This window comes from Antedon bifida, chromosome 10 (genome assembly GCF_963402885.1).
Source record: "Antedon bifida chromosome 10, ecAntBifi1.1, whole genome shotgun sequence".
Lineage (NCBI taxonomy): Eukaryota > Metazoa > Echinodermata > Crinoidea > Comatulida > Antedonidae > Antedon > Antedon bifida.
In genome coordinates this window covers 13,368,132-13,394,280 of record NC_136235.1, presented here as the reverse complement: position 1 = coordinate 13,394,280, position 26,149 = coordinate 13,368,132, and the positions used below count along the sequence as shown (strand labels likewise).

Genomic DNA, 26,149 nt, shown 5'->3' with positions numbered 1-26,149 from the left:
CCTGATGCGGACAATCTACCTTTAATCATCTCTACCTACTACACAAGGTTTGAAATTGTAGACAAATCTACATTTGTTTCTACATTAGGCCTATACATAATATATGTGTGAATGTTTCGTGCTTAGTTGACCCCAATTTGTTTGAACATTATTTAGTAAACAATTATAAATTATTTTCAAATTCTTAAATTGTAATTGTTAGAATGGCAAGTCCTTATGTGGTTTACTTGCTGACGCTTATCCTACTTTCTGGAGTTGTGAACGGGAGTCATTATACCAGACAGTACCTCACCCGTCAAATAGCATGTCCAAGAAATCGGCAAACACGAGACTGTTCCTTTTGTTGGTGTGCTATACCACTTACACGTGATACAATGCCTTCAGCATTAAATCAGGATCAGATTCTTGAACTGAACAGGTTCCGAGATTGGTTCATCAACGAACAACCGAGTCCCGAAACGTTATACGATCGGACAGAACCAGTGTTTGAGTGAGTTGCTTTTGCTAAACATTTTAAGATACACATTTATTAAGCCTATAATTTAAACATAAATTAGCATTCTATTATCATGATGATTCGAGGCTAGGAAGGCGTTTATTCAAAGCGCGGGAGAGGTTTATTCGAATAAAATACGGTATAAAACAGATCGAAAATATTATTTGCTTTGGAGTAGTAAAGTTACTGATAAAATATCACTAGTAACTTACATTGCTGTAACAGTGTTACCTATGAGACTTCCAGAATAGAAAACATAATTTAAATGTTTGCATTTTCAGACCATTTGTACTAATACTTCAACATTTAGCAAAAGCAAACATTGGTACAAAAAGCTTTCTTATAAACTGATACATTTTGAACCAACGTGTCATTTCAGATTAACTCCGAAACAGAAGATAGCAATATTGGATGATTTCAGAGACTTTTTCCAAACGTGTGAGAATTTTGATAGCGTCAACAATGTGTGTTTGGATGCAGGCCCGACGATTCAAAGAAGTGGTCGAATCACACGATCTAATGATAGGATCTGCTCTGTCGTCATTCAAGCTACACCATACTTTGCTGCTCTTTCTGATTCCAACAGACCAACGGTGGTAGTTCAGGTAAGGAGCGAATTTAAAATACTCTCTACGATTCTAAAAATAAAGCATCACCATGTCAACATGTCAAGGAATGGTCCTTTCTTACAAGTTTATAAGAGCAATTTGCCTTGCATCAATGTCTATCATCATGCAAAGATATTATTTAAAGCTTAACAGTTTGGCACTTTTCGGAAGGTTTCTTTTCGTCTATCAGTTTTTAAGAGCAATTTGCCTTGGACTATATCAATTTTCATGATCCAGAGTGATCGTTTTGAAGGGTGTTACCGTTACCAATTATAGTGCTCTCTCAGATCATACAGAATAAAACCAGCCGATTCTTGCACGGTGTTATGCCTCACAAGAAACTGTTGTGCTGTTTAATGTAAAGCGACGGTAAAAAGCATATCACACGTTGTGATACAGAAAATCAGATATATCTCTTTTATTTAAAATAAAATAAACGATATTGAACGATTTTTAAACCATGCCTTCCGATGGGGAAGTTATGATAGCACTTTCAGCCCCGGCCGTTCCAAGGCAAAACAACGTAACTACAAAATGTTGCTTTTCGAGAAAAATTGAATTGAAGTTTGAGTGTTTGCATTTCAACAACAAATTATCGTAATGATGTGAAATTTTGCATGAGTATATATAAATAATAATTATTATTATTAAATACAAAATGTTAAATAATTTAATCAATTTGATCAAAAGTTATTACCACTTTTATTCTTAACAGATACGTTGTTTTGCCTTGGAAATGAGGTGTATAGAATGAAAGTCATTTATAAGGCAAAACAACGTAACTGTGATATTCTGTGGCAAAACAACGTAACTGTGGTCATTCCATGGCAAAACAACGTAACTGTGATGATTTTAAAAACAATGGATTGAAACTTTTTTTGAACAACAGGGAGGGCTGCGATCACTAATGATGCCTACGAACTAGGTTGTCTTAACAAAGAGTGCATTTGAAGCTAGGCTTAGCCTTTTGGATCTACTATTTATGATGTAGACTTACTTACTTACATTATTATGTTATAGCCTACCCCCTAGCCTGCTACTAGAAGGCCTATGTACAACAATGCAAAGACGGCCGTCCTACTAGGCTAGGCCTAGTCTAGTTCCAATGACAGTACTGGGGTACTAGGCGTAGGCTAGATTAGATAGGTCTGTCAAAAATAATAGCCTAGCCTAGTTTCAAGCTTGCCTGAACTTTTTCGTAAATATAGTTAATTCTTAGAATAAATTTTAATACATTAAATTAGTTGTCTAGCCTAATAAGCCTAGTATTGTTTAATATATCTTTTACTTTTAGTTAAGATCGTTGCTATGCATATCGTCATGCATCAGCGGTTTCTGTCTCAAAATTACGTAACTTAGCTGATTGTGAGAATTTAAAGTGAAAATCGTATGCATTTCCGTGGCAGAACAACGTATCTGGTAGATACGTTGTTTTGCCTTGGAAAATACCAGAATTATTTGTTTTTTGCTTAAAGATACGTGGTACTATCTCTAAAAATAATGATCTCTGAAACCTGAAATTTTTACAGGTTGTTCATCCAAACACAGTGTATAAAATGAACTACGAACTATGAACTATGGTCAGCAGACAAGAAAGACAAGATCCGGGATTCGTCATTTTGCTCTTCTTCCTCTTTTCTTCTTGTTTCTTCTTTTCATTGTTTCTCAACAAATACATTTTCTCTTGGTTTCACTCCTTTTTAAGTACAATATCATATTGGGTTGTAAAAATATAAATTTTAATCGTTCTATTACAGATATCATTGCAAGTTATTCAAGAATTTGAGGAAGAATTGTGCGTCAGTGACCGATGTAATTATTTCTCCAGTTGTTTTTGTAAGAGAAATTTCCGATTGGCCAGAGCAATAATCTACGACACAGAGCAGCAAGAAATATACACACCTTCTATTGGAGACATTAAAATACGAAGTTGCCACGCCTACAAACAATAAGAAAAGCCTATTGCTTCCCTGTCAATTTGAATTTTAGAACATTGGTCATAACCGGCTGTGAGGAGCAATACGTTTTTACTGATTTCCTTTAATACAACAAAAGCTTCAGTGGTGGACGTGGCCCCGATGTTGATTAGCTTCTAACCAGCACGGGCGAAACTTGACTATAACCATGTAGCGGTTAATTGTGACAAAACGGCGGCTTTATTAATTTGAAAGTCCTTATGAACTACTTGCTTGACGAAAGAAGTGTAATGTCGCATGTAACAATATTCTTTTTAAACGCGGTTCAAAAAGACATAAGCTCAACAATGCAAGAACAACTGTTGCTTGTGATTGGTCAACTCACTTGCGTTGCGTCCAATTGGAAACCATGGATTTAAACGAGAATGTTGGTCGAAATAACCCGATTATGAGTTAAATATCACTATTGTTGCAGTTGATGTAACTCATTCAGCCAATCGAATTGTGTATACTTCTTGAAGGGGAGGGTGGAGTGGGAGATAGTTAATGTTTAATTCAGCGCTAATTTAAATTCAAAGTACAATTAGTACTACCTTAATTATGCGAATAATAAAGATATAATACATTTACGCCTATCCTTTTAAATTGTGTTTATTAATAAATAAAGGAATAACCTCAAAGATGGAAGGCGTAGCCGATTCCACAACACACATACATGTAAACAAAGGCAACCGAATATTTTAAATTTGTCACATGATTTGTTGTGACACGTACCAAGATACTATTAAAATGCTTCAGTTTTTCTATATTTGAATACAAAATTAAGCACATTGGAGTTACTTACATAAACTTTTATTTTGTATCTACAAATATAACAAAACAAAAATTAAAACCTTATTTACCAAGTCAGAACTAAAAACAAACAAAACCATATTTTAAATACTCCATCCTACAATCAATATTAAAAATAGGGCCTTCTAGGTCTGTCCAGTAACTGGTTTGACCACAAATAAATCAACATCTAAAAAAAAAAAAAATTCGCTGTATGAAGAGGAGCATTGCGCACCAAGAGATATCTTCTGTAATTTTATTCTACATTATAATATATTTTTATAATTCATTATATTAAATTTTTATTAATTAATTTCACCCTCACCAAAATAGAATTAAATTATTTTCATTAGTACCCAAAATAAATCATTTCAGTTTTTAAACACAAAGAAAAAACATCAAAATCAAGTGCAAGAGTTTAAAGAAAGGTAAAGCTCTGTCTACACTATCAAACTAGTTTGACAAAAAAATGTGATGTGCCCAAATATGGTAGTGATATGAGGTCATTGTGTACATATATGGGCATATCACATTTTTTTTTAAACATAAAGTTTGATAGTGTAGACAAAGCTTTATCCTGGGGTTGATGTTAGACTTTTTGGTCTATAAAGCCCTCACTTTATAGTATATCACATTTCCATGATTCTCTCACTGAAACCATTTTTTTTGTGGTAAAGTTATGTTTGCGGTACACCATGACTTTCCAAAAGAATGTATCGGTTGTTATGTTACAACCACCTTCTGCAGAAGACAAAGACAGTTGTATCATGACATAACAGCAGAGATGTTGAGACATTCTCAACATGATGTACAACAAACATAACTTTACTAGTGTTCATTTGCCATGCAACCTTTAAATAATATATTATTAAGATGAACGTCTAATATATTTATTTGTCAAGATTTAGTGAATTAAATATTAAGGAAGTATCTCTGGTAGTAAAAGTTATATTTTTTAATTTGTTACAAATTGAACATAATATATTTACAGTTCCACTAATAATAATTTAATTATTTCTTCCATTTTTATAATTAACTAATGTAATAATGAAATACTAACATAAATCGCACCTTATTAGAAAATATTGTGCTGTAATAAACAAATGAATCTTGGCATTACCTAGTATAATTTGATAAAACGTTTGTTCAATTAAGTAACTTTAATTTAATTTGTAAGGTTTTTAAAATGTTAAATTTTCAAATTACATTTTAATTCTTTTAAAACTAAAACATTGCTTACTAGTAAATCATAATAAATAAAAATAAAATTCTAAAATTACACATAAATTAATGTTTATGCAATAATATAAGGATGGAAATTCTCATATATGAAGTATAAAAATGGAATAAAGTTAACAACCTGAATAAATATTGAATAAGTGTAGTCTCAGTGGTAGAAACAATACTTTAAGTCTATATTGTGTGCAGTTACCAGGAAAGCAGACATTTTTATATTCCCAAGGAAGTACAGTATTAGAGCAGAGAGATATCAGCAATCAACACTATAATAGTCGTTGCCTACTGTAAGTATCACAAGATACCACTATTAGGGCCACAAACTGCCATTTTCAATACATACACTGGCAATTTCTCTAGCCCATGCTACGTTTTCAAATACTAAAAATACATTACCAAACAAGTGTATCAATAATGCGTGTGCTTTAATAAATGTATAGCATAAGAAACGCATATTTTTCTCATTTAAAAAATCTCCAAAGATGGTTAGGTATATACATAAGCATAGATATTGTGAACATACCATTTACACCCTATACTGTAAGGACATGTCATGCATGAGTGAACTTTCTTGCAGGAGAATAACTTTTGTCAATTCACTTATCTTGTTTGAATGGGTACATATATTGGACCATGTATTTTGTAGGAACATGTGTATTTAATTAACATACAAATAAACACATATAAAACAAAATTGTACACATTTTAAATATGTATGTTTAAATGAGCAAACAATCCACATGCGATCGACTACTTGTGTTGGTCATGTGACTTAGCATCATGTGAACACAGTTTATATGCGAGATGTCTTCATAAAGAACATGTGTAACTTGAAACATGATAACATTATCGGCAGTACATACATGGGAGTGTTATTTGATATGGCCTGATTTAAACCTTAGACCTTTCGGAGGGTTAAATGGGGAAATGAGGAAATTTAGGAAACCACTCCCCATCACCAATAACTATAACAAGAATTTCATTAGAATACATGTAACAGTAATATATAAATAGAATATTTGCTTAATATCACAACCAGAGCTTGGGTTATACTGTATCATGAATTTGCTAGTGTAGTTTTAGAGCCTTCATTTTATTCTTGCACTGGTAAGCAGAACTAGATTTACTCTTTTTTTCTCACATTGCCAATTGGGCTAGTTAGTGTACAGTATACTAGCCCAATGAGCCAATTTGCTAGTGCCATCAACCTCAACATGACTAACTATGCACTTAAAAAATGTTGTCTATGCCGATCTTGTTTTTTTCACTAGCATACAAAGGTGTTCAAACTTAGAGTACTCATCCGAATCCCTAGGATAGAATACTAAATTGTGCCGTTTGTGAAGGTACCGCAACAATTTCAGTGCTTAACTGACCCATACTCGGAAAATATATACATGATTGGAAAATAAATGCATTTGAATTTAAACATCATCCAGTTTAACTATGAAATTATTTTACAAATGCCGCTATGACTGACCATAAAACATCATTTGTGTTTCCCTTCATTGCTTCAGCATCGGGATCTAAATCAAGGAGTTCTCGTACTCGTTTCATAGCAATCTGTAAGGTAACAAATGAAATATATTAGGCACAAGTGAACATAAGTGAAAAATAAATAAAATATTACTGGAACGCGTGTCCTCAATCCACACCTCAATGCAGATTTCCAGTGGAGGATCCAGGATTTTGAAATAGAGTGCCTAAAATGGTAAAATGAAGGGCTGAGCTTAACTTGATGTCCTATCTTTTGCATTACAATGCAAAATTTAGGGGGGGGGGGGGGGGATTGAATGGATCCGACCCTGGTTCCTAAGGTCAAGGCAATGACTGATGGCATATCGATGGACATGATCTCCTTTTTACTGCATGTGGTTCTTGTCAGCATCTCAAAATTTGAGGAGGTTGGTACATTTTACTTTGATGAGACTGGTTCCACAAGATTCTTTATCCCGAGTCGTTCAAATACACTATGTACGTTTTTAAATTGTAGTTTCAATGGCTTACATGCCTTCCCTTGCAATCACATAATTTTAACAGCATGCACTAACACACGTATAAACTCAAGGACAGAATATTATTAGGCAGTTTGGGCAACCTTCGCGTATTCGTACACGTATGCCTACAATTGTGTACTACGTCACAAATTAGCTAGATATCAATACCATACGTGATACCATCTCCATGGTGATACCGATTTTCGATGCGTTTTGAAGTTCAAATTTTTCGATTTATTTGTTAAAAATGAAGTTGTTAAAGTGGCACAGATCACATTATACCAGCAAAACTTAAACATAAATTATTCAAGAAAATGACAAAGAAGTAAGAAATGTTGGCTAGGCCTAGGATAGATGAACCTAGGCTAGGCCTACCTCCTAGATTTTTCATTGTCAATCTTAATATCTATTGCTTTAAAAAAAAAAACAAGGATAACAGATTAACATTTTAGATGCGCTGAAAAAATCTCAACACACAAAAGATTTAGTAGTCGGCCCGGGCCATAATGCAAAAGATAGGACATCAAATTAAGCTCAGCCCTTCATTTCACCAATATTTCAAAATCCTGGATCCGCGACTGAGTAGCGTAGTCTTACAACAGATACCGGGATGATATTGAACCAAATAATGTTACTACCATCTTTACACACAGGAAAATTAATATAAACATATCACATTATTAAATTAAAATGGAACTAAAACATTTTAAATAAACTTACTTCATAATCTTCATCAGACAAAGGGGCAAAAGCATTTTCTAGAACATCTGAAGCATGTGACAGATAGATAAGAGCAAGCAACCGTTTTTCCATTCGATGTGGGTCATTTGGCCATCTACTCAACATACCATCTTGGACACGCTTCACTAATTTTTGTTTTATTGTTGAATTAATTACCGGATGTGTTGTCATGTCAAAGAGTAGAAAGTTCTGTTTTTCGGTTGTTAAAACGCCTTTTTCCACAAGATTCTTTGCCAATCGTTCTCGTACATTTCGTAGTTGATATCGTAGCTTCAATGGGTTCCATGTTTCTCCTACAATAAAACAAACGTATGTGGTTTTAAACATGGGTTACACTTACAGTGGGAGTCTGGTTTTAAAAAACTTGTTTTAGACTGTGTGGAGCTCAACTAACTACTGGCCCTGACAACATTCTTATTTATTTGAGCCTAATTAAAAAGGCTAGTCTAAAAGACCTGATCTGCCAATCTTTGTAAATTCAATTACTAACATATTTCTCGTTTGCTAGACTTTGAGTCGTCTTTTTTTTTGGCTAGTTAGATTGTGTGCTAGCAAGGTTTGCCAGTGATAGAATTTCTAGCCCATACAAAAAGTGTGTCTAAAACAAGAGTTTGCTATGGGTAGTATTACTGTGGGTATCTGTGGCCAGTCTAAAGTAGCAAGGTAAACTGTAATTATTAAGCATAAGGGATCAATAGCATGTACTAATAACCTAACTTACCACTTAGCAATTCAATCCAATTTTGAACACTTTCTGGTTGGTCAGTCTCCTTAATATGTTTCAATGCCTCATCCAGTAATACATCACCAGTAGGCGTGTCTGATTTTAGGAGAACTTTACGATTTAAAAGACTTTTTCTCCTCATGCCCGACTTTTCAAGTTCTATTCGTCCTCGTAATCCTAATTCAATTAGCATACACCCCCGTAAACCTGATGATATGCAATCATTCCAAAACGATGTGTATCCCTGAAAAAAGTATTCAATATATTTACAGTAATGTTACTTCATTTTTATTAGCAAATAAAATTACAGTAGTAAGAATGTTCTATTGTTTGTACCAAGCTTTAATGTATGAACTTGTTTATCAATATTTCTTGTACAATGCTATTGAACTACTACTATAGGCTATCACCTAAAAACAAAGGAAGGTGTGAACAAAAAAACAATAGTAATCTTAAATATCATTATTACGGTATATATCAGAAAACAATTGGTTGTTAGCACTTTTGTCAAGTACTCATTGATGGCAAAATGGGACTAATGGTATTTAATATAGAGTAATGCCTACTGGATTATTATATTTGGTTGATAATATTAATAGGCCTAGTTTGAACAAAACTACCAACAACAAAAATTAAAACAAATTTATTAATAATTAATAAAAATATATTAAGAAACCCCAAATGTTTACAATTAATTTGAGAATTCTCTTTTTGTTTTTACAAATTAAATTGAAAAGAAATGGCGTATGTAGGGATTTTTAAGATCAAAACAACCCGCTAAAAATAAAACACGACAAATGTGACCGATCATCATGATCCCGTAACCCCCATCATACTCTAGGCCTATTTATTAAAGTATTAATAATTAGGCCTAGTATAAAATTAATAATTTAGGGCCTTACGTTACCAAACAAAGCTAGGCTAAGCCTACATAAAATAGAGTAGGTCATGTAGCAAGTAGACCTGGGCTCTGTCTAAATAGAGTACAGTACAATCATTTATACACTACTTACAGTACAGTAGTATAATAAACATATTTATTATTAATAGGCCTAGCCTAGGCCCTACTTCTAGGCCTACACACCCTGCCCGAGTTAAGTTCAATAACTCATGATTTATTTACAAAATGAATTTATTATTTTCGCTTCTTTTCCCCTAAACAAATATTTCAAATGTGTTCAAGTCACCATCATGACAATTACAAAAATAAGTTAACAATCAGTCATACTTCTCTGTCTTTAATACCAAGTAACAGCACTTCTTCCATCAATGTCATTCTTGTTTCTTTCGAAACCTCATCGACGTCCTGTTCTTCGTAGTGATCGTCGTCATCAGCCTCCCTATCAGCTGCTCCTCCCGAATTCGAGCCTCCGCCAGCTGTTTTCCTTCGTTGAACAACACTTTCCCCAGAACGTTTTGTCAAAGTTGACATCTTAAACTATTCGCCTAACTATAATCTTTAACAGTATTTTAATTTAATTTATTTTAAATGAACAATGAAACGAGAAAAACACTTGCAATGTATGCGAGTAGTCCCTATTTCATAACACGTACACAAAATACATCATGGCTGCCAATGACGTCATTTAATCTGTGTTCCTATAGAGGGGGTACTACTGTATAATAATCTCTATATATGGCTCTGTAATAATCCAGAGCCATATATATACATATATATATGGCTCTGTAATAATCTTATACATAAAGAATGAAATCAAATTTTAATGAAGAGTACTCGGGTCAATCGTGGCAAAAACATTTTACAATACACTAATTATTAATTAATCGTAGTAGCCTAAGATACAATAGAAAGGGAATGCATACAAATATTTAATTGTCACAAATGTGTACTACACTACAAATATAAAATGGACGCGTAACTTTAAAATATAAATTTTAATTCAATCACCCGATTGATATATACTGAATATTAATTAGAAGAATCAATAAAGATGATGTGAGAATGAGGTACAAACGCCTAATCGAGATTCGATTCGAAATTCCATGTTAAAATAAATAAACATATATTTATAAATAGGCCTCCCAGGTAGCAAGCCCACATGGGACCCATATGAGAGCATACATGGGTATCATATGGGTTTCCCATATGGGATTCCACTATTTTTTCACCCAAGAACCATGTGGGTCCCACATAGCCAATATATAACCCATGGGGCCCATATTTCAAAGCATATGATAGGTATCATATTGATTCAACTATCTTTGCACCCAATAACTATGGGTCTCACATGGGAAGGCCCACATAGCCCATATATAACCCATATGGAGCCCATATTTTAAGCGTGAAGTTCCAGCTTAGCATGAATTGTATTAACATTTTTTATTAGCTTGATAAAATAGAAGATCATCAAGATTGTCAACAATCAAGTTGTAAGAATATAAAGTATTGCACACTAATCTAAAGTTCAAACTTTTTTCCCTTACTATCCCACAAACTCTCATTTTTTTAGTTTAATGACAATCTCTAAACTGATCGATTATAATGTACTACAGTAGGCCTACTATTTCCTCATTGAATCTCAAATGCAAACAGTGACAAAAACTAAAGGCTTAACTTAACTAAATATTGTATAATATCATGAGTGCTTAAATAAAATTCACGACTTGCATAATATTTTGCATAATTCAAATGATCAAATATTTATCATACAGTAAAAATTAATATTTCCGTACCTAACAATCTGAAGTCTAATCTTTAAAAAACTGCGATAAACCAAAATACTAACATAATTCACGGATTACTAGCTTCTGTAGTAGGTATTTGCGAAACATTATTCTAAACAGTGTTCAGCAGGCGTCTTTGTTCCAGGGCTTTATGATGTAAATGCAGTAATACCTGTATTATTACAAAAACATTGACGGAATTCTGAAGTAGGCTATGCCTAAAATATTATATTCGTATAAAAGTGTGACTAATTGCAAAAATAATATAGAACGGTTTTTTTCTTTTTTATTAATTTATAACTTTAAATGCGATATCAATGAAATCTGAGTAAATCTTCTTATCCGATATCCGACAGGGAGGCTTTTTAATTCTATTCTCTACGGAATGTATCCCGAAAACCCATCTTCAACAGGCATCCTTATACTTCCCTCCACTAGATTGAAACTCACGAAACGAATAAAAGGCAACACTTAAGCGAAAGTTGGATTCATATGTCCCATTGCATTAGGATTATTTGCATTTCTTCTTCGTCGTTTCAGATACGTTATAATGATCAGCATCATTACTACACCCATAGCCCCAACCACTCCTACCACAACGTAGAGAACAATAGCAGTATCAGTTTCATCAGGTTCAAGCGGCGGAATATACTGAAGATTTGCAGCTACAATGTTAGATAACCCACCAGTATTGTTAGCATCATCGATTGCCTGGATACCGAAAAAATACGAAACTTCGTCCCCACGTGACGGCAAACGAACCGTTACCTCTTCAATTTCACCGGGTTCCCCGATTACTGATAGGTCTCCATTGATTACGTCATCAAACGTCACTCTGTCCGCGTCAGAAAAGTTTCTTGATATCCCTTGAAATGTTTCGGCGAAGCGAATATCGTATTCGAAAACTAGATATAGGAAACACAATTGTCCAAAAAAAAGTTAGAATGCAAGAATGAGTTTGGTGTAAATATGGTCATAATATTGTGTAGGTTCTAAGTCCGACTATATTTATCGTTGATTAGGCCTATGTTTTGGCGTGATGGTACTGCCTATGTTTTGTTCAAATAGTTCATTATAGTTACTTTGTTTAACTGTGTAGACAAAATGTTACTTCTCAATAATGATACACAATACCGTAGTCATAATAGTAGTTATAAAGGTATAATTTGTAAGTTGTAGAGAGTATAGGCTAATGATCTGAGGTTTGCATGGCGAAATCAAAGTTGATGTAAAGTTTGCGTTACACCAAGTATATATAGTTCTGAAAAGAACTGTTTCTCTCTCAACAGTCCTTTTCAGAACTATATATACGTGGTGTACCGCAAACTTCCTATCAAGATCTGACATTACCTTTTCCTTTATCGAAATCATCCCCAACAGCGGTCCATTGTAAGGTGGCACTTTGCTTTTCATAAGACACACCAATAACGGCTAGATCGATAATCTGAGACGGTTCAAAAAAGTCAATATCACTGTCAACATGATTAGTCACTTGAATAGCGCCTCCTGATGCTGAGCGTTCAAACATGTCAACTGGAATCATAACCGCCTCCTCTTCTAGGCCTATCAGTATTAAAATAAAACATGTATAACAACAAGTACATTGACAAGTATCTCTCTTTCATATACTATTCCTACATAATCTTATGTTTATTTTAAAGATAATTTGAAAAAGGTCACTGCTACATAAACATAATTGACTTCAAGATACAAGATGTTTTTATTGACACTTTTGGAAGAATAGAAAAGTAAAATTCAGTATCCTGATGCTAAAACAAGTAATACACAAACATACTAAAGCGCGAGGTTTTGCACATCGATAAAAGTTAGTATGTACTATAATTGTCCACCAGAAATCTTTTGAAATAGGCCATTTTAATGTCATATAATTGTTATTCACTTTGGCCAATAATTGGAAAAAAAACATAAATCATAATCTTAATTATTGTCAAACCATTGTTTGGTTTTTTATTTTTTACTGTTATCATAAGCGAATTATTTTTGCTCATTTTTTTTTGCAAAAGTGATATATAACAGTATTCATCGTTTGACTTTATTGATCTTTATTTTTCATGTTTTGAGGACAATACATCTTTGAATGATCTGTATTCGTAATAATTATGCTAACCTTGAATAGGATAAGCTCTTGAATTCCCACCATTTGAAATTGCTGCTGTGTTTTGATTTCCACGAACTTTAACTTCAACATTATATCGACCATCACCGGTAAAATTGAAGAAATACCCTGAATAAACACCATCGTCTTTCGTTATGTCTGCGCTTGTACCACTGTCGTAGAGTTTTATGACGTCATCAGATCCATCCGACTTTTCCAAAATGGCAATAACGTCAGCATTCGCAACAGGATCGTTGCCCTTAGTAGCGAACGCAAATACTACAATATAAGGATCTTTTTGATAATCGATAAATGGATCACTGACAAACGAATTAATCTTAACTGGTGGGTCATCTTCAGATACTTGTTTAGATTGTACATTAACGCTAACAATTTGAGATTGAGACTGTGATGATGATGACAAGAGTGTTATGAAGAACTTCCAATTTCCACTCTGAAAAAACAAGTACGGTAGGTCATTATATATTTTTGAATTACGTTTTTGCATAAAATAATCTGTACCTAAAAATACTCAAGTTACTCAATGATCTTTCGACCACATGCCATGTAGAACCAACAAGAGCAAACATTGTGAATCGTACTCAATACTTACTACAGCTGTTGTTGTAAGACGGATTGTGATGATATTATCATTGTTATTTAGATCATATTCTTCACTCGATTGGTCAAAACTTATACCATTTGGGCCGTTCAAGGTTACCTCTATAGGAAAGTCCAACCAAGCGAAGGAAAATATTGTATCGACCCCGACACTTTTGTCAATAATGACTTCACCTGTAGTGTTTGTTGTAGTGTTTGCAGAAGAGGAAACAAACAGTGCTTCATTGAACAGCTGTAAATTAGAGAAAACAAATTGAAAAGATAATCTTTTAAAACGCAGATTTTACACGTCAAAGTCTACAAATAATAATTGACTAAAGTATTTTAATTGATGGAGTATCTGGTCTAACTTAACCAGGCAATTTAGTTAACGTCAGACACTTTAGATTCAGATTATAGGCCTACTCTGTATCAGATAATCGTGTTACCGAAATAGGCGGATCCTGATTTTCCAGATCAGATCTATCTGTGATCGTTGCAATCAATGCCTCGTTAAGAACCGTGATGCTGTCACTATCTGCACGATAAAAGTATGTATTTCCTCCAGAAACGTCGGATAGATTTCTCAGAGAGGTATCAGCATTATCGGTGAATGCAATTGTATCGACGATAACACCTGCATTCACGACGTCATCAAGCACATCATCAATATCTGGATCAATATTGTTTAATCCATCACTTAAAACAAGCAGAAAACCACCAGCTGGATCTTGGTCCAAAGACAGAACCTATCAAAGTATTGATAGAAACATTGTAGCAAAAGCATCTTATTTCAATAACATTAAGTGTAGGCCTACTTTTTATTACATTAATGTGGTGTCTGTATGGCGATTAATATTAACAAACCATAGGCCTACTACATATTGACTGTTTAGTATAGGCACATGTGTGTTAGGCCTAGCTTATTAATAATTATTATTATGTTTACTGACGGCAGTGGAAGCCTATCAATGGTGTTCACATTAAATTCCTTTCAGTTACGTAACGGTGTGAATATACTTGCCTGTATCCCCTCAAGAACACCCAAACCTATGCCTGTGGAGTCCTTTGCAATCGAGGGAAGTTTAAGAATAAGATCTTCTCTAGAACGTTGATCGTCTAAGAGTGTTAATTCAGCTTTTCTAGATGCAGTCGCTGAGAAAGTTACAATACCAACGTAACTTCCAGTAGGTACGATTGAACTTATATATTGGTCCATGCCTTGACGGAGCTTTGCTATTGGATCTCCCTATGTCAATATAAACATTGATTGTTAAATATTTCAAATTGCCTGTGATACATACCATAATGGGCTCAATTGTAATATCTAATAACTATAGGGCCTATACACAATCTAAATTTCAGTTTTATTCGTTTAGGTGCAACGGATTTTGCCAAATATTAATTAAAATTCTTTTTAAAATATCCTGTAACAAACTCGATTGAGTAGCTTTTTCGTGGCAGTTTAGATTAAATAGACTTAATAATGATGTCCTTTTGATCTGCACTTACTTGCATACTTCCAGATGTATCCAGAATTAACACAATTCGTCTTGTTGACGAATATTGAACAATTTGGAATGTTGGATTTGTGTTTACATCTCCCTCTATTGGCGGATTGTTGCCACCTTTAAAATCATCAGTATTCAAAATGACATCCCATGTACCCTGCCGACTGCAGTGTTTATTCTGGTTGTTTGGAGCTTCTTCATAATGACGTTTGTTTTCATCGGCCGCATTACTGCTGCAAAAGAAATTTACCTGACGAAGATAAAACAAAATGTAGCCAATGAAATACTCTAACTGAAAAGATATGTATAAAGTCTCCACAAACATTCTGAAATTAATATTTCTATGATCATCACACATTAATTTTATGAATATTCGTTAGACAAATATAAATTACAAAAAATATACAATTATTGAGTTTCGGAGGATTTGCCCAAAATCAAGAAAACGATATGTACGAAATATCTGCATTTAAAAAAAAGCTATGTAAATTCTATTTGATAAACTACCAGTACTTCAAAAAACATTTACAAAAATATTTTTCTTGGTATAAAAGCTCACTAAAATATTAAATTCATATCTTTATTATGTAGATAAAAAGGGCCCTACGTAGACATAATAATGTATTTTTAGTCATCTTGAATTGATAAAATGGTGAACAGTATCATTATGGTTTAAAATTGCTTTGGGCTCCTAAAGTGCGTTTGACAAAGATGTTCAAGAAATAAGTACTGAGTTTTGGCAAAAGCATCACCAAATTATAGAATAACTTTATTTATTATTTAACAACATATTTATACAGGATTTGGCAATCAGGTAAAATATACGTTTTACATTGTCGTCCTGTCTAAGATACAAAAATTGGAGGAACAATTTAAAACTTTAGTTTTATGAAAAGAAATAAGATCTATATCTTGTTTCTATGCCCTAATTGTTTTGACTCACCGAATCTAGAAACTGTTTGTACATTAGCGAGGTTTGAGATGTCTGCCTGATACTTTCATCCGTAAAATCACAACTTTGTCGGTATACCCCTGTTTTTGGGTCTGCCTGGCATGGTGCCCCGTTTTCTACATATTTCCCGTTAATTGCTTCTGAACAACGCGTTGCTTCTATCAAATCTCTACTGCTCACAAAGAATTTTGGATTCAAGGGTGTTGGATATTCATCAAACACACCCCATCGCAAATGACCCCATTCATGGACAACAGTCTTATCTATAAGAAAAGGTGAAATAAGAAAGAGTAAAAAAAAAAGTGACATTAAAAACGAAAACTAATAAAGAGTTAAATAATTAGAGTGTTAAGAAACTATGTAAGAGTAAAATAAAGAAAGAGAAGAAGAAAGAGTGAAAATAAGAAAAATGTACCAAGTAGAGTAAAAATAAGGTTTAAGCCTAATTAATAATTTTATTAGTAATTATGTTTTAACCTGCAAGTTACAATTTCAGCTAAAATATTTTTAAAGATTTTAGGGTATAGATTTAAAAATAAACTATAGTAAACTAATAATTGTTTTGGATGGAAAATTACTACTGGAGACTTGCCAATTACAGATAATAAATAATACTACTGTAAAGTAAAAGTAAAGTTTAACTCCTCTCTCGACCACCACTCTAAAGTTGTTTATCTTTTCCTCCTTCCTGCCACTAAGCAGAAAATATAGATGGCCTATATCATTGTTATTTCACATACCTCTTCTGCCATAACGATTTTCAGCGTACACTTTATCTCGCACGTACTTTGGAGATAACACCATCATTTCGCCCTGTTTACCACACCCCATTATGTTAGTCACATACGGGCCATCGTCACCCTTTATCACAACATTCGCCCTATCGTATGTTTCTGTTCTTGCATTGTTATATTCGTCGTGTCGGGGCCACGACGTTGGTACGAGTATTATGATATTTTTCCAGTAAACTCTTTGATTCGTAGCTTGGAACAAAAACGACGACCCCGTAGTGAAGATTTCCTAAATGCAAAAATATTAAATAATGAATTGAAAATAGCCTAACATTAACAAGCAGTGGCGTATTTAACACGATCACTCATTGAAACGTGCTTATTCTGTGCTTATTCTACCATAACAAATCGAATTATTGTTTTGATCAACTTTACCTACAATAAATTAAAAAAACTTTATTAACCTATCTATCCCACACTCTGGCAAAATCCTTTGCTCGTGGAAGACAAATATCAATAACATGTGTTTAAATAAAGAAATAAATTACAAAAAGCACAGCAAATTATCATCAAGAGTACCATAATAAAATACTATTATTCACTTATTTCTTATTTATATTTATTTATTTATTTTTTTTTTTACTTAATTTCATATAGTTTTTATTATTATTACTTAATTGCATATAGTAACCTTTCAATTACAACTATCTTAAATATGGTAAAATACAAGAATGATAAAATAATTTACTAATTGCACAACATTCATTTACATCTAGGAGTATCATTAACATGTATACCCTTTATTGGTATTTCGTATCACATGTCATTTATCCAATTTCAACGACTATGGGTACCGTACTATTATTGCACGTTCGGCTTTTTAAAATACTTTGATAAATGTGTGCGATACTGTATATAGGTTGTTTATACCTAGCATCTTATCGGTCCGTTACGTTACCGTACGTTAAAAATAAATCCGGTCCGGTGGCAGACTAACTAACCCTAGATCCACACCTATTTTCATAGGGCGAAACTTTCCATTGTTTTTATTTATCTCCTGTGTACATTCTGAAGGTGAATGCGGATCTTTTTAAATCGATACCGAAAATTGAGTCGGACATTCTTACCTTGATATTGTCTATCAAGTCCTGGCTCTCTGGTTCTTTGTTACTAATGCCAATCAATAAGTTTTCATAGCCGCCTTCGTTTAGAATAACAAGATTTCTTTTCGAAGAAGCCAAAGTAAACGCGATAAGACAAGATAAAAAGATAAAGCAGCAAAATGAATTAGTCATCCTTCAACACGTAATACCAACTAAAGCTGTATAAATGTCGTTGCTTAACGAAATGACATATAGACCATTAATTATTAAAATGTTACACTGCGGTTCAACAGAACACTCGACACTTTGTCATAGTATTTGTGGTGTGAGGCCTACACTGTGAAATGATGCATAAAGATGCAAGGGAACAATAAGGGGAACCCCCACATACCAAATCTAAAACAATGTTTGTTTTGGATTGTTATCTATTATGTTATAGACTGCACATAAATAATTGAACCTTTAAAAAATTAAAAGGCATAATCCTGAAAATAATATCGACGGTTCCAGAAAATCGAAACTTTCTTTTAATATAGAATAATGAATAGGCTAAATTTCCAGCAATGCAATATGACCTATAACCCTATACTGCAGCTAATGTTCAATTGTGTGCAATTTATACAGAGTGCAATTTTAAACAATCACAACCATAGTTGGTAGAATTAAAATAAATATGTTTTGACGTTTAGCAAAGTTTTACGAGTCTTGGAATTTCCAGAAAGTACAGAATTCTACGTTAGCCTTTCAATGTCAATATTTAACTATTACAAGGTATTTTAAAGGGGATTTTTGGATTGCAACGTGACGTCAGAGTGACATTTGAAGCTTTCGATCGCGTGGATAGGACCCGGACTCGTCTGTTTTCCCAAATAGTTTAAGATTGTAAACTTGATCGATGAAAAGCGGTCGTATTCGAACTTAGCCAATGGATTTGTTGAGATGTGCATCGGAACGCTCTTGAACTTTCTCTATAACAGTGCTTGATGAAATTGAAAATTCAATGAGGTTTTTGTTTGTACGTTGATGTTTTTCTCTCGTCGTTTTTTTTTTAATTAACCACTTTTTTTCATATATATTTTCTTATACTTGTATTTTTTTTTTACAAAAAAAAATTCTATTAACATGTATATTTATCCTATTAACATTTGTTTTTAATCATCGTCGTAATGTTATTCAAGCCGGTGGATGCAAACGACAAGGCGGTTTGGTTCCTCGCATGTGAACAAGGAATAAATTGATGGCAGCTGTTTTACATAATTATGATTTCAGGTGGCCGTGCACTATGACTTCTTATTCTGCATGTGTATCGATTTTAGTTCGTTTCCTAAAATAGTTTTAACAATATTAGTGTTCTTATCAGTTAGGGCCTACTGCATATTTATTTTTCTTTGTCGTTACTGATGGTTGCTTCTGCTGCTAGACTCCAAGCGGAAGAACACTTGACAAATTGTTTTCTTCCGTTTGTTTGGGGTTAGGCCTTCTACATTTTAATATTTTGTCCCCACTATTCTGAATGTAGTCCTAATTACTATCCTGGTTCGTGAATGGTGCACTATGATATCATCTCCATGATGATATCAACTCAATAATGTGTCAATCACCGGAAGAATTTGACTACTCATGCATGATGACGTCAAACTGAGCTCAAACGAAATGGTAGTATAATAACTATTGTTTTTCGTATTTACTTTCTGAACTAAAAAAAGTTGTTTTTCTAGAACTCAAGAAACATAGTGATATCCATTGATCCGTTCATTACTATTGTGAAATTACCAGCGGTTTATATATACCTTTTTAAAGGGATTATCAGCCAATCGGAGGCAACCTGTGTTGTAACTCGTACTATTTTACAACAAGAAAGTATTAGTGTCCCTGGTATGAACCTTACAATTATATTACTGTACATTCTATAATAGGCCCAATAACTACTGTATAACTTCATACTTACATAGATATATTTTGAAGTTTAAAATGGCGTTTATTTCTTTATTTATAATATTTTGTTTTGTAAGGGTCTGATTGAGACAAGTTTTTACTTCTAAACCAGATCCTATGTTAAAAAAATGTTAATTTAAAAATGGTAAATATTTATGCTATATACTATTAGTCTGTAAATCAACAATGTAAATATTCATTACTCTAAAAGGGTCTTACGTGACAAGACTTTTTTATCTTCTAGTAATGATCCTATTATGGTTTCTTTATATCAAATCTATTTTATATCTTTTTACTATTTGTTAGTTATACTGAGCCATTTATGAAATAAATGTTGTTGAATTGAATTGTTTTTTCTTCTTGATTGAATAAATATTCCGAAACGAAGGTTAAGAGTCAAATTGCATCACCGACACAAAGATCCTTTTGTCTACTAAATGTTATGCACTTTTGGTCCTATTATGAGTCTACAGAAGTACACACCAACAGCTGCAAAAACCTTACCACTTATGGTATTTTAAACTTTGTTATTGTTATTGACGATTTTAAAAGTACAAATGAGACGTGGACACAGATGATTAATTCTTCAATTTTAGAAAATCTTGTTTAAAAACTTCTGAACCAGAATGGAATGCGTACTACAAATAATTAAATGTAATTTGTTTCTAGAAAAACCAAAACCTTGTATATTAATTTATATTGAATATAGGTTATACATTTTCAGATATACCATTAAAATTGGAAACCGATTGAATTCCACAATTTCAAATCGACGTAAAGAAGAAATCTTCTCCCGTTTGCCACGTCCAAATATTTATTTATTCACAATTCACAATTACATTTACAATATTGAATAGTATACCAAAAAAGCGAGTGCAGTTTGGTAACCATTATTTAAATGCATTTAAATGTACGGTACATACAACATTTACAAAAATTATGTACAAAAAAAAGAGTAAAAACATTGGTCGCCCACGACCGGTCAGCACCTCCAGTGGGGCACTCCCCTGTGGAGATACGACATTGACAAGAATCCAGAATATTTCTGAAAAAAAATACGCAAAAATATTTATTTTATTTTATCCCTATAGGCCTACGTTAGAGTTTTGTAAAAGATGTATATACGCTATGATTTGCAAAAATTACATTGTATCTTGCGCTATCTGAGCCAGTAAATAAGAACGTCAGGTTAGAAAAAAGGAGCACAACACATTTTCTACAACGTAAAACCATGGTGTGTTTATACAAACCTTTGTTTGAGAAAAAATGATTTATCTTACTCTGTGGAATCTGGACACGCAAAGACGATTGGAACTCACCAAGTCGTCTTGTAAGTTATATTTTTTAAATTGTATGAATGTGTCTTTTTGTGAAAGGAATTGATGAAGCTGTTTGTACGCGTGGATTCGACGTGTACCGTGACTCGTTTCACTTGTTTTCACGTTGGGTGTATGTATCCATTATAGTTTGTTTCCGAATCTCTTTGAAAACATTAGTGGTTATTGGTTACGACACATGTCTTCTTCTGTCACTGCTGCTGGACTACAAGCAGAAAGATAATTAACATCGAATTCTTTTTCTTACATTTTTTGTAGTCAGGCCCTACATTTTCATTTTTGTCCCGACTAATATGAATGTAGTATTTACAATTTAACGATACCGACCAGATGACGTTCTGCTATGTTCCAATGCTTCTGGGCCAACCGTAAGTTACCTTGCTGCAGATAAAGATCACCAAGGCTATCCATAACTTCAATAATCAATTCATCTTTCTCATAGGATATCTCTTCCATAATTTCCAAACAGTTTTGGAAGCAACTCAAAGCCTGGTTTAGTTGGCCCTGAATCATTTTAAGACGTGCAGCTTGAAAGAGTGACTCAAGCGTATCCGGAACACTACCTAAAATATCATTCCTAATACGATATGCATGTTCAAAACTGGTCTGAGCGTGGCGGTAATCTCCTTGTTTCTTGTACACTAAACCTCGACAATGGTGGATATTTGAGATATCGATATGCATTCCACCCAGAGATGTTCTCATTTTTAATGCTTTATCCAGAAGTATGTGTGCTTTATCGTAATTGCTGCCAGCATTACATGTGTAGGTTGCCACATTTATCAGCGAATCTATGACGTCTGTGCATGGCTCGCGCTTAAAAAACGTCTTTAATTTTAATCCTAAATTCGCATGATCCAAAGCCTGTTTATGATTACCTATTTGATGGTAGGATTCGCTCATGTTGTTATAGATACTTCCAATCGATGGGTGGCTCCCCCACAGGTTCTTTCGTATCTCTAGAGCTTGTTTGTGATAGTCTAGTGCAAGTCTTGGTTTCCCTGTAAAACAATTTAAAAACTTTAAGTTAAAAGAAGCAACTCCCATGCCGTAATGCAAATAAGTTAGCCCTAAGCAAGACACGACAGACGCCATTGTACGTTGTCCTCCAGATATGTCTTTGACAGATCCAACCTGAAGACAGCGTTTCAACATTCGTTCAGCTTTCTTAAAGTTGCTGTACAAGAAATAAAATAAATTATTCTCTACAATATTTTGACCAAATATGGGCTCTCCTAAATACTGTATAACCACTACAATACCAAACAGTATACAATGTAAATCATCATGAAGTATTTACAGTGCTGGCTCGTCCTTAACTCAGTATATATTATCGTTTGGGCAGATGTTTTCTTCATAAGCTTTAGGCTGCTAAACTAAAATATTGCACTCAAAACATCTTACCTTAGAGCTTCATCAAACTTTCCATTGACGTAACGGCTAAATCCTATATGGTTAAAAAGCCATGCCAAATCAACACTGTCACCGAATGGCGATAAACATTCCAAAGCTCTCTCATATTGTATATCTGCCAATTTGTAATTGGTCTGTGCATGACCCAACACTTGACCGTATCCAGACAGCATCAAACCCAATTGGTTCTTCATTGAAAGACCGCGACTCTCCGCCGTTCGAACACACGCCGCATAAAACTCGATAGATTCCTTTCGTGGAAGAAAATTTATTATCAGGTATTCTGCCTCGTATGCAATGTCAATAAAGAGTTTGTAATTTTCGGAGGGACTCAATGCAGCCTCCTCTAACATCTTCTGAATGTTTATCATCTCTAGCGAAAATAATGAGAGTTGTTTACACGATTCTTCTTCGACGACTGGTGCTATAGCTAGGAGCAGCTTCCCGTAAAAAACACAATAACGATTTCGAAGACTCAGTAGCTGCTCTTTTGGAAGCGAAGACAATTCATCTGATAAATATTCACGCAAGAAATCATGGATTTCAAAACGATCACACAAAACGTCCCTGGCAACCAGTGAACGAATCGCTAATGGAATAAGGACATTTTGTTTAGCAAGTGCTGGGTTGTTATCAGGCAATTCAAGAATGTGTGCAACCGCGTCAGCATTAAATGACGACGGGATAACAGACAACTTGATGTACTCATTTTTTAATATACATCTTAACCTGTCGACTGACGATTTGATGACATGGCGAACTTGTTGTTCTTTGCAATAGTTGTTTTTGCTCATGGCCTCTAATCGATTTTTTTCCAACAAATCTACAAGTTCTTTTGGACAATATGAATCCGCATCGAGGAGGAGAGTTGCAGCAATTACCAATGCAAGTGGGATGCCAGCACACAGATCAGCGAGTGTCTCCTTCGTGTTAGCTGTAAAATCAACGTTTACCGCAATAGACGTCAACAGGTCAATGGAGTCTTGGATGTCCAGTGGCTTTAAACGATGGTGGTATACATTAGCGTGCATCGAAAGAAACCTGTATTTAAACCTGGAGTTTATTAGAAGCAACACTTTGGAGTTATTGACAAGTCTTGTACAAAAGTCTAGAAATTGAGTCTGCAACTCATTAGACGTATCGACAGACAAGTGTTCCGCCGAATCAAATATCACTAGACAAGGACGACCAAGTCGCTTAAAATGTTTTATAAGTGCATTATCAGAGCACGGTGGCAGTCCTAATGCAGCAGATAACTTGACAAGGACTGTTCTGAAATCTGTTACACGCCTTAGTTCAATAAGATACGCATTCAGATGATAATGCGATTGGTGAAAATCGTGTACAAGCTGTTGTTTAATTTCTTTCGAAAGACGTGTTTTGCCAATCATTGGTTCTCCTGTGAGTAGCATAACCCGAATACTCTGTTTGAATTTTAGCTCAGATTGTAAGCCAAGTACGGCATTCATTAATATCTCTTTTAGATGTTTGAATTCCTGTTCCCGACCAATGAATCTGAACTCCTCATACGTTTCATATCCTCCTTCCATTTTGTTAAATAATTATACTGTGGAAAATTATATTGTACATAAAACAAAAAACCAAATAGTAGGATATAGTATTAGGAGAGACACGCCATTTGGCGAGAGCTGTCTTTGACAGCTTTTGTCTCGTCTCAGTGCTCCCTTTGTATGTGTCACTGAAAGGGGAAAAAATAAATTAATAGACAACATGCAAATTGAGAGGGATCTACAAATGACATGGCAAACCTAGATACCTTTGTTTGTTTGCTTGTTTGTATTGTTTCTCTGCACACACATAACAATAACATTGAATAAAAAGTTAAACTAGTTAGCCTAACTATGCAGAAGAGGCCAAAATAAGTTTGGGGACAAACTTTAAGTCATGGTCACCAGATTAAATTAAAATAAATAAATAAAATATTGAAGGTATATAGTATCCCAGTTTACAAAAAGAACATCTAATAATATTAAGAAACAGCAGCAGGAGGTTTAATTGCCATAAGCCGCAACCAGAGATTATATTTGAAAGAAGAAAGATTAGAAAGAGATTTAAATGCTTAATAAATTTCATAATTTTGGGCCATTGTAAAAAAGATAAGATAAGATAAGATAAATCTTTATTGTCATGAACACAACAAGGCGAACATGAAATTGGTTTTCCTTGATGCTTAAAAACACATACAATATATAAAACATTAAAAATATCAATACAATACATTAAAACTATATACAGCAGTAAACAAGTAAACAAACTATCTTTGGAATGTTGTGTTGGAAACATGAATAGAGTTGTGGACAAATGATTTCCTACATCGAGTGGTATTGCACATTAAAGGACGAATTCTACCTGATTTATTAACAACATATTTATCATTCAATGGTTGTGAGTTATCTTCCATTATTTTCTTAACTTGGCTAATAACATCGCGCCTGTAAACTGCGTCGATAACATTAACATTCCTTCCTATTATTTTACTAGCAGTTTTCATAGTACGGTCAAGTTTCTTTTTATCATTAGCACTCAGACTATTGTACCAAACAACACAGTTGAAAGTTACAACACTAAGAATAACACTCTGGTGAAACATAAAAAGTACATCATTATTCACTCTGAAAGAGTTCAGCTTTCTGAGAAGGTACAGCCGTTGATTAGATTTTTTAACAATATTTACAGTATTTGCATTCCAATTTAATTCACAATCTACCGTTGTTCCTAAATATTTATGTTCTTTTACAGTTTCTATCTTTTGGTCGTTTAATACAATATTATAAATAACACTTTTCTTCTTTCTGAAATCAAAAATTAATTCTTTGGTCTTATCCGGGTTTAATATAACAACATTTTTCTTACACCACGACTCAAACAACTTAAGTGTATTTCTATACTCATCTTCACGGTTATGCTGAATTATACTACCCGTAACAACAGAATCATCTGCATACTTAACAATACTAACATTATTACTTTTAATTTTGAAGTAATTTGTGTAAAGAGAGAAAAGAACAGGAGAAAGAACACATCCCTGAGGGACACCAGTGTTAGTGAAAAGAGTACTAGAAAAATGTCCACCTATCCTAACCACCTGTGGTCTGTTTGATAGAAAATCACCAATCCACAAGATTATGTGTGAATTAATATTCATATCACGGAGTTTCCGGAGCAGAATATGTGATTGGATAGTATTAAAGGCTGA

General features: G+C 33.8%; 3 protein-coding genes across 3 annotated transcripts; all 3 read right to left on the bottom strand.

Annotated features, from left to right (window-relative positions):
- Positions 1 to 3,645: 3,645 nt before the first annotated feature.
- Positions 3,646 to 10,134, bottom strand: LOC144854702 (Golgi phosphoprotein 3-like). Its single transcript, XM_078712648.1, has 4 exons — positions 9,778 to 10,134; positions 8,547 to 8,793; positions 7,805 to 8,118; positions 3,646 to 6,650 (listed from the first exon to the last, which is right to left on the bottom strand). Exons 1-4 carry the CDS (start codon positions 9,979 to 9,981, stop codon positions 6,540 to 6,542), a joined length of 876 nt encoding a protein of 291 aa, XP_078568774.1. The 5' UTR covers positions 9,982 to 10,134; the 3' UTR covers positions 3,646 to 6,539.
- Positions 10,135 to 10,871: 737 nt separating this feature from the next.
- On the bottom strand, positions 10,872 to 18,542 carry LOC144854700 (calcium-activated chloride channel regulator 1-like). The gene is made up of 11 exons (XM_078712646.1): positions 18,505 to 18,542; positions 18,272 to 18,459; positions 17,154 to 17,433; positions 16,405 to 16,676; positions 15,463 to 15,711; positions 14,975 to 15,199; positions 14,400 to 14,699; positions 13,964 to 14,203; positions 13,363 to 13,804; positions 12,585 to 12,797; positions 10,872 to 12,139 (listed from the first exon to the last, which is right to left on the bottom strand). Exons 2-11 carry the CDS (start codon positions 18,437 to 18,439, stop codon positions 11,706 to 11,708), a joined length of 2,823 nt encoding a protein of 940 aa, XP_078568772.1. The 5' UTR covers positions 18,440 to 18,459; positions 18,505 to 18,542; the 3' UTR covers positions 10,872 to 11,705.
- A 3,843-nt stretch (positions 18,543 to 22,385) lies between these two features.
- LOC144854701 (uncharacterized) lies at positions 22,386 to 24,489 on the bottom strand. The gene is made up of 2 exons (XM_078712647.1): positions 22,924 to 24,489; positions 22,386 to 22,520 (listed from the first exon to the last, which is right to left on the bottom strand). Exons 1-2 carry the CDS (start codon positions 24,480 to 24,482, stop codon positions 22,427 to 22,429), a joined length of 1,653 nt encoding a protein of 550 aa, XP_078568773.1. The 5' UTR covers positions 24,483 to 24,489; the 3' UTR covers positions 22,386 to 22,426.
- Positions 24,490 to 26,149: the final 1,660 nt, after the last annotated feature.

Excerpts from the sequence above, each read along its gene's own strand:
- LOC144854700 (XM_078712646.1), bottom strand. The coding sequence starts at position 18,439 with ATGACTAATTCATTTTGCTGCTTTATCTTTTTATCTTGTCTTATCGCG. Across the intron at positions 13,805-13,963 it reads GTCTTACAACAACAGCTGTA|AGTGGAAATTGGAAGTTCTT; the intron begins GTAAGTATTGAG and ends TTGTTTTTTCAG. Across the intron at positions 12,140-12,584 it reads TGATTTCGATAAAGGAAAAG|TTTTCGAATACGATATTCGC; the intron begins GTAATGTCAGAT and ends TCCTATATCTAG.
- LOC144854701 (XM_078712647.1), bottom strand. The coding sequence starts at position 24,482 with ATGGAAGGAGGATATGAAACGTATGAGGAGTTCAGATTCATTGGTCGG. Across the intron at positions 22,521-22,923 it reads AAGTTTGATGAAGCTCTAAG|GGAAACCAAGACTTGCACTA; the intron begins GTAAGATGTTTT and ends ATTGTTTTACAG.
- LOC144854702 (XM_078712648.1), bottom strand. The coding sequence starts at position 9,981 with ATGTCAACTTTGACAAAACGTTCTGGGGAAAGTGTTGTTCAACGAAGG. Across the intron at positions 8,119-8,546 it reads TTGGATTGAATTGCTAAGTG|GAGAAACATGGAACCCATTG; the intron begins GTAAGTTAGGTT and ends GTTTTATTGTAG. Across the intron at positions 6,651-7,804 it reads TGTCTGATGAAGATTATGAA|ATTGCTATGAAACGAGTACG; the intron begins GTAAGTTTATTT and ends GTTACCTTACAG.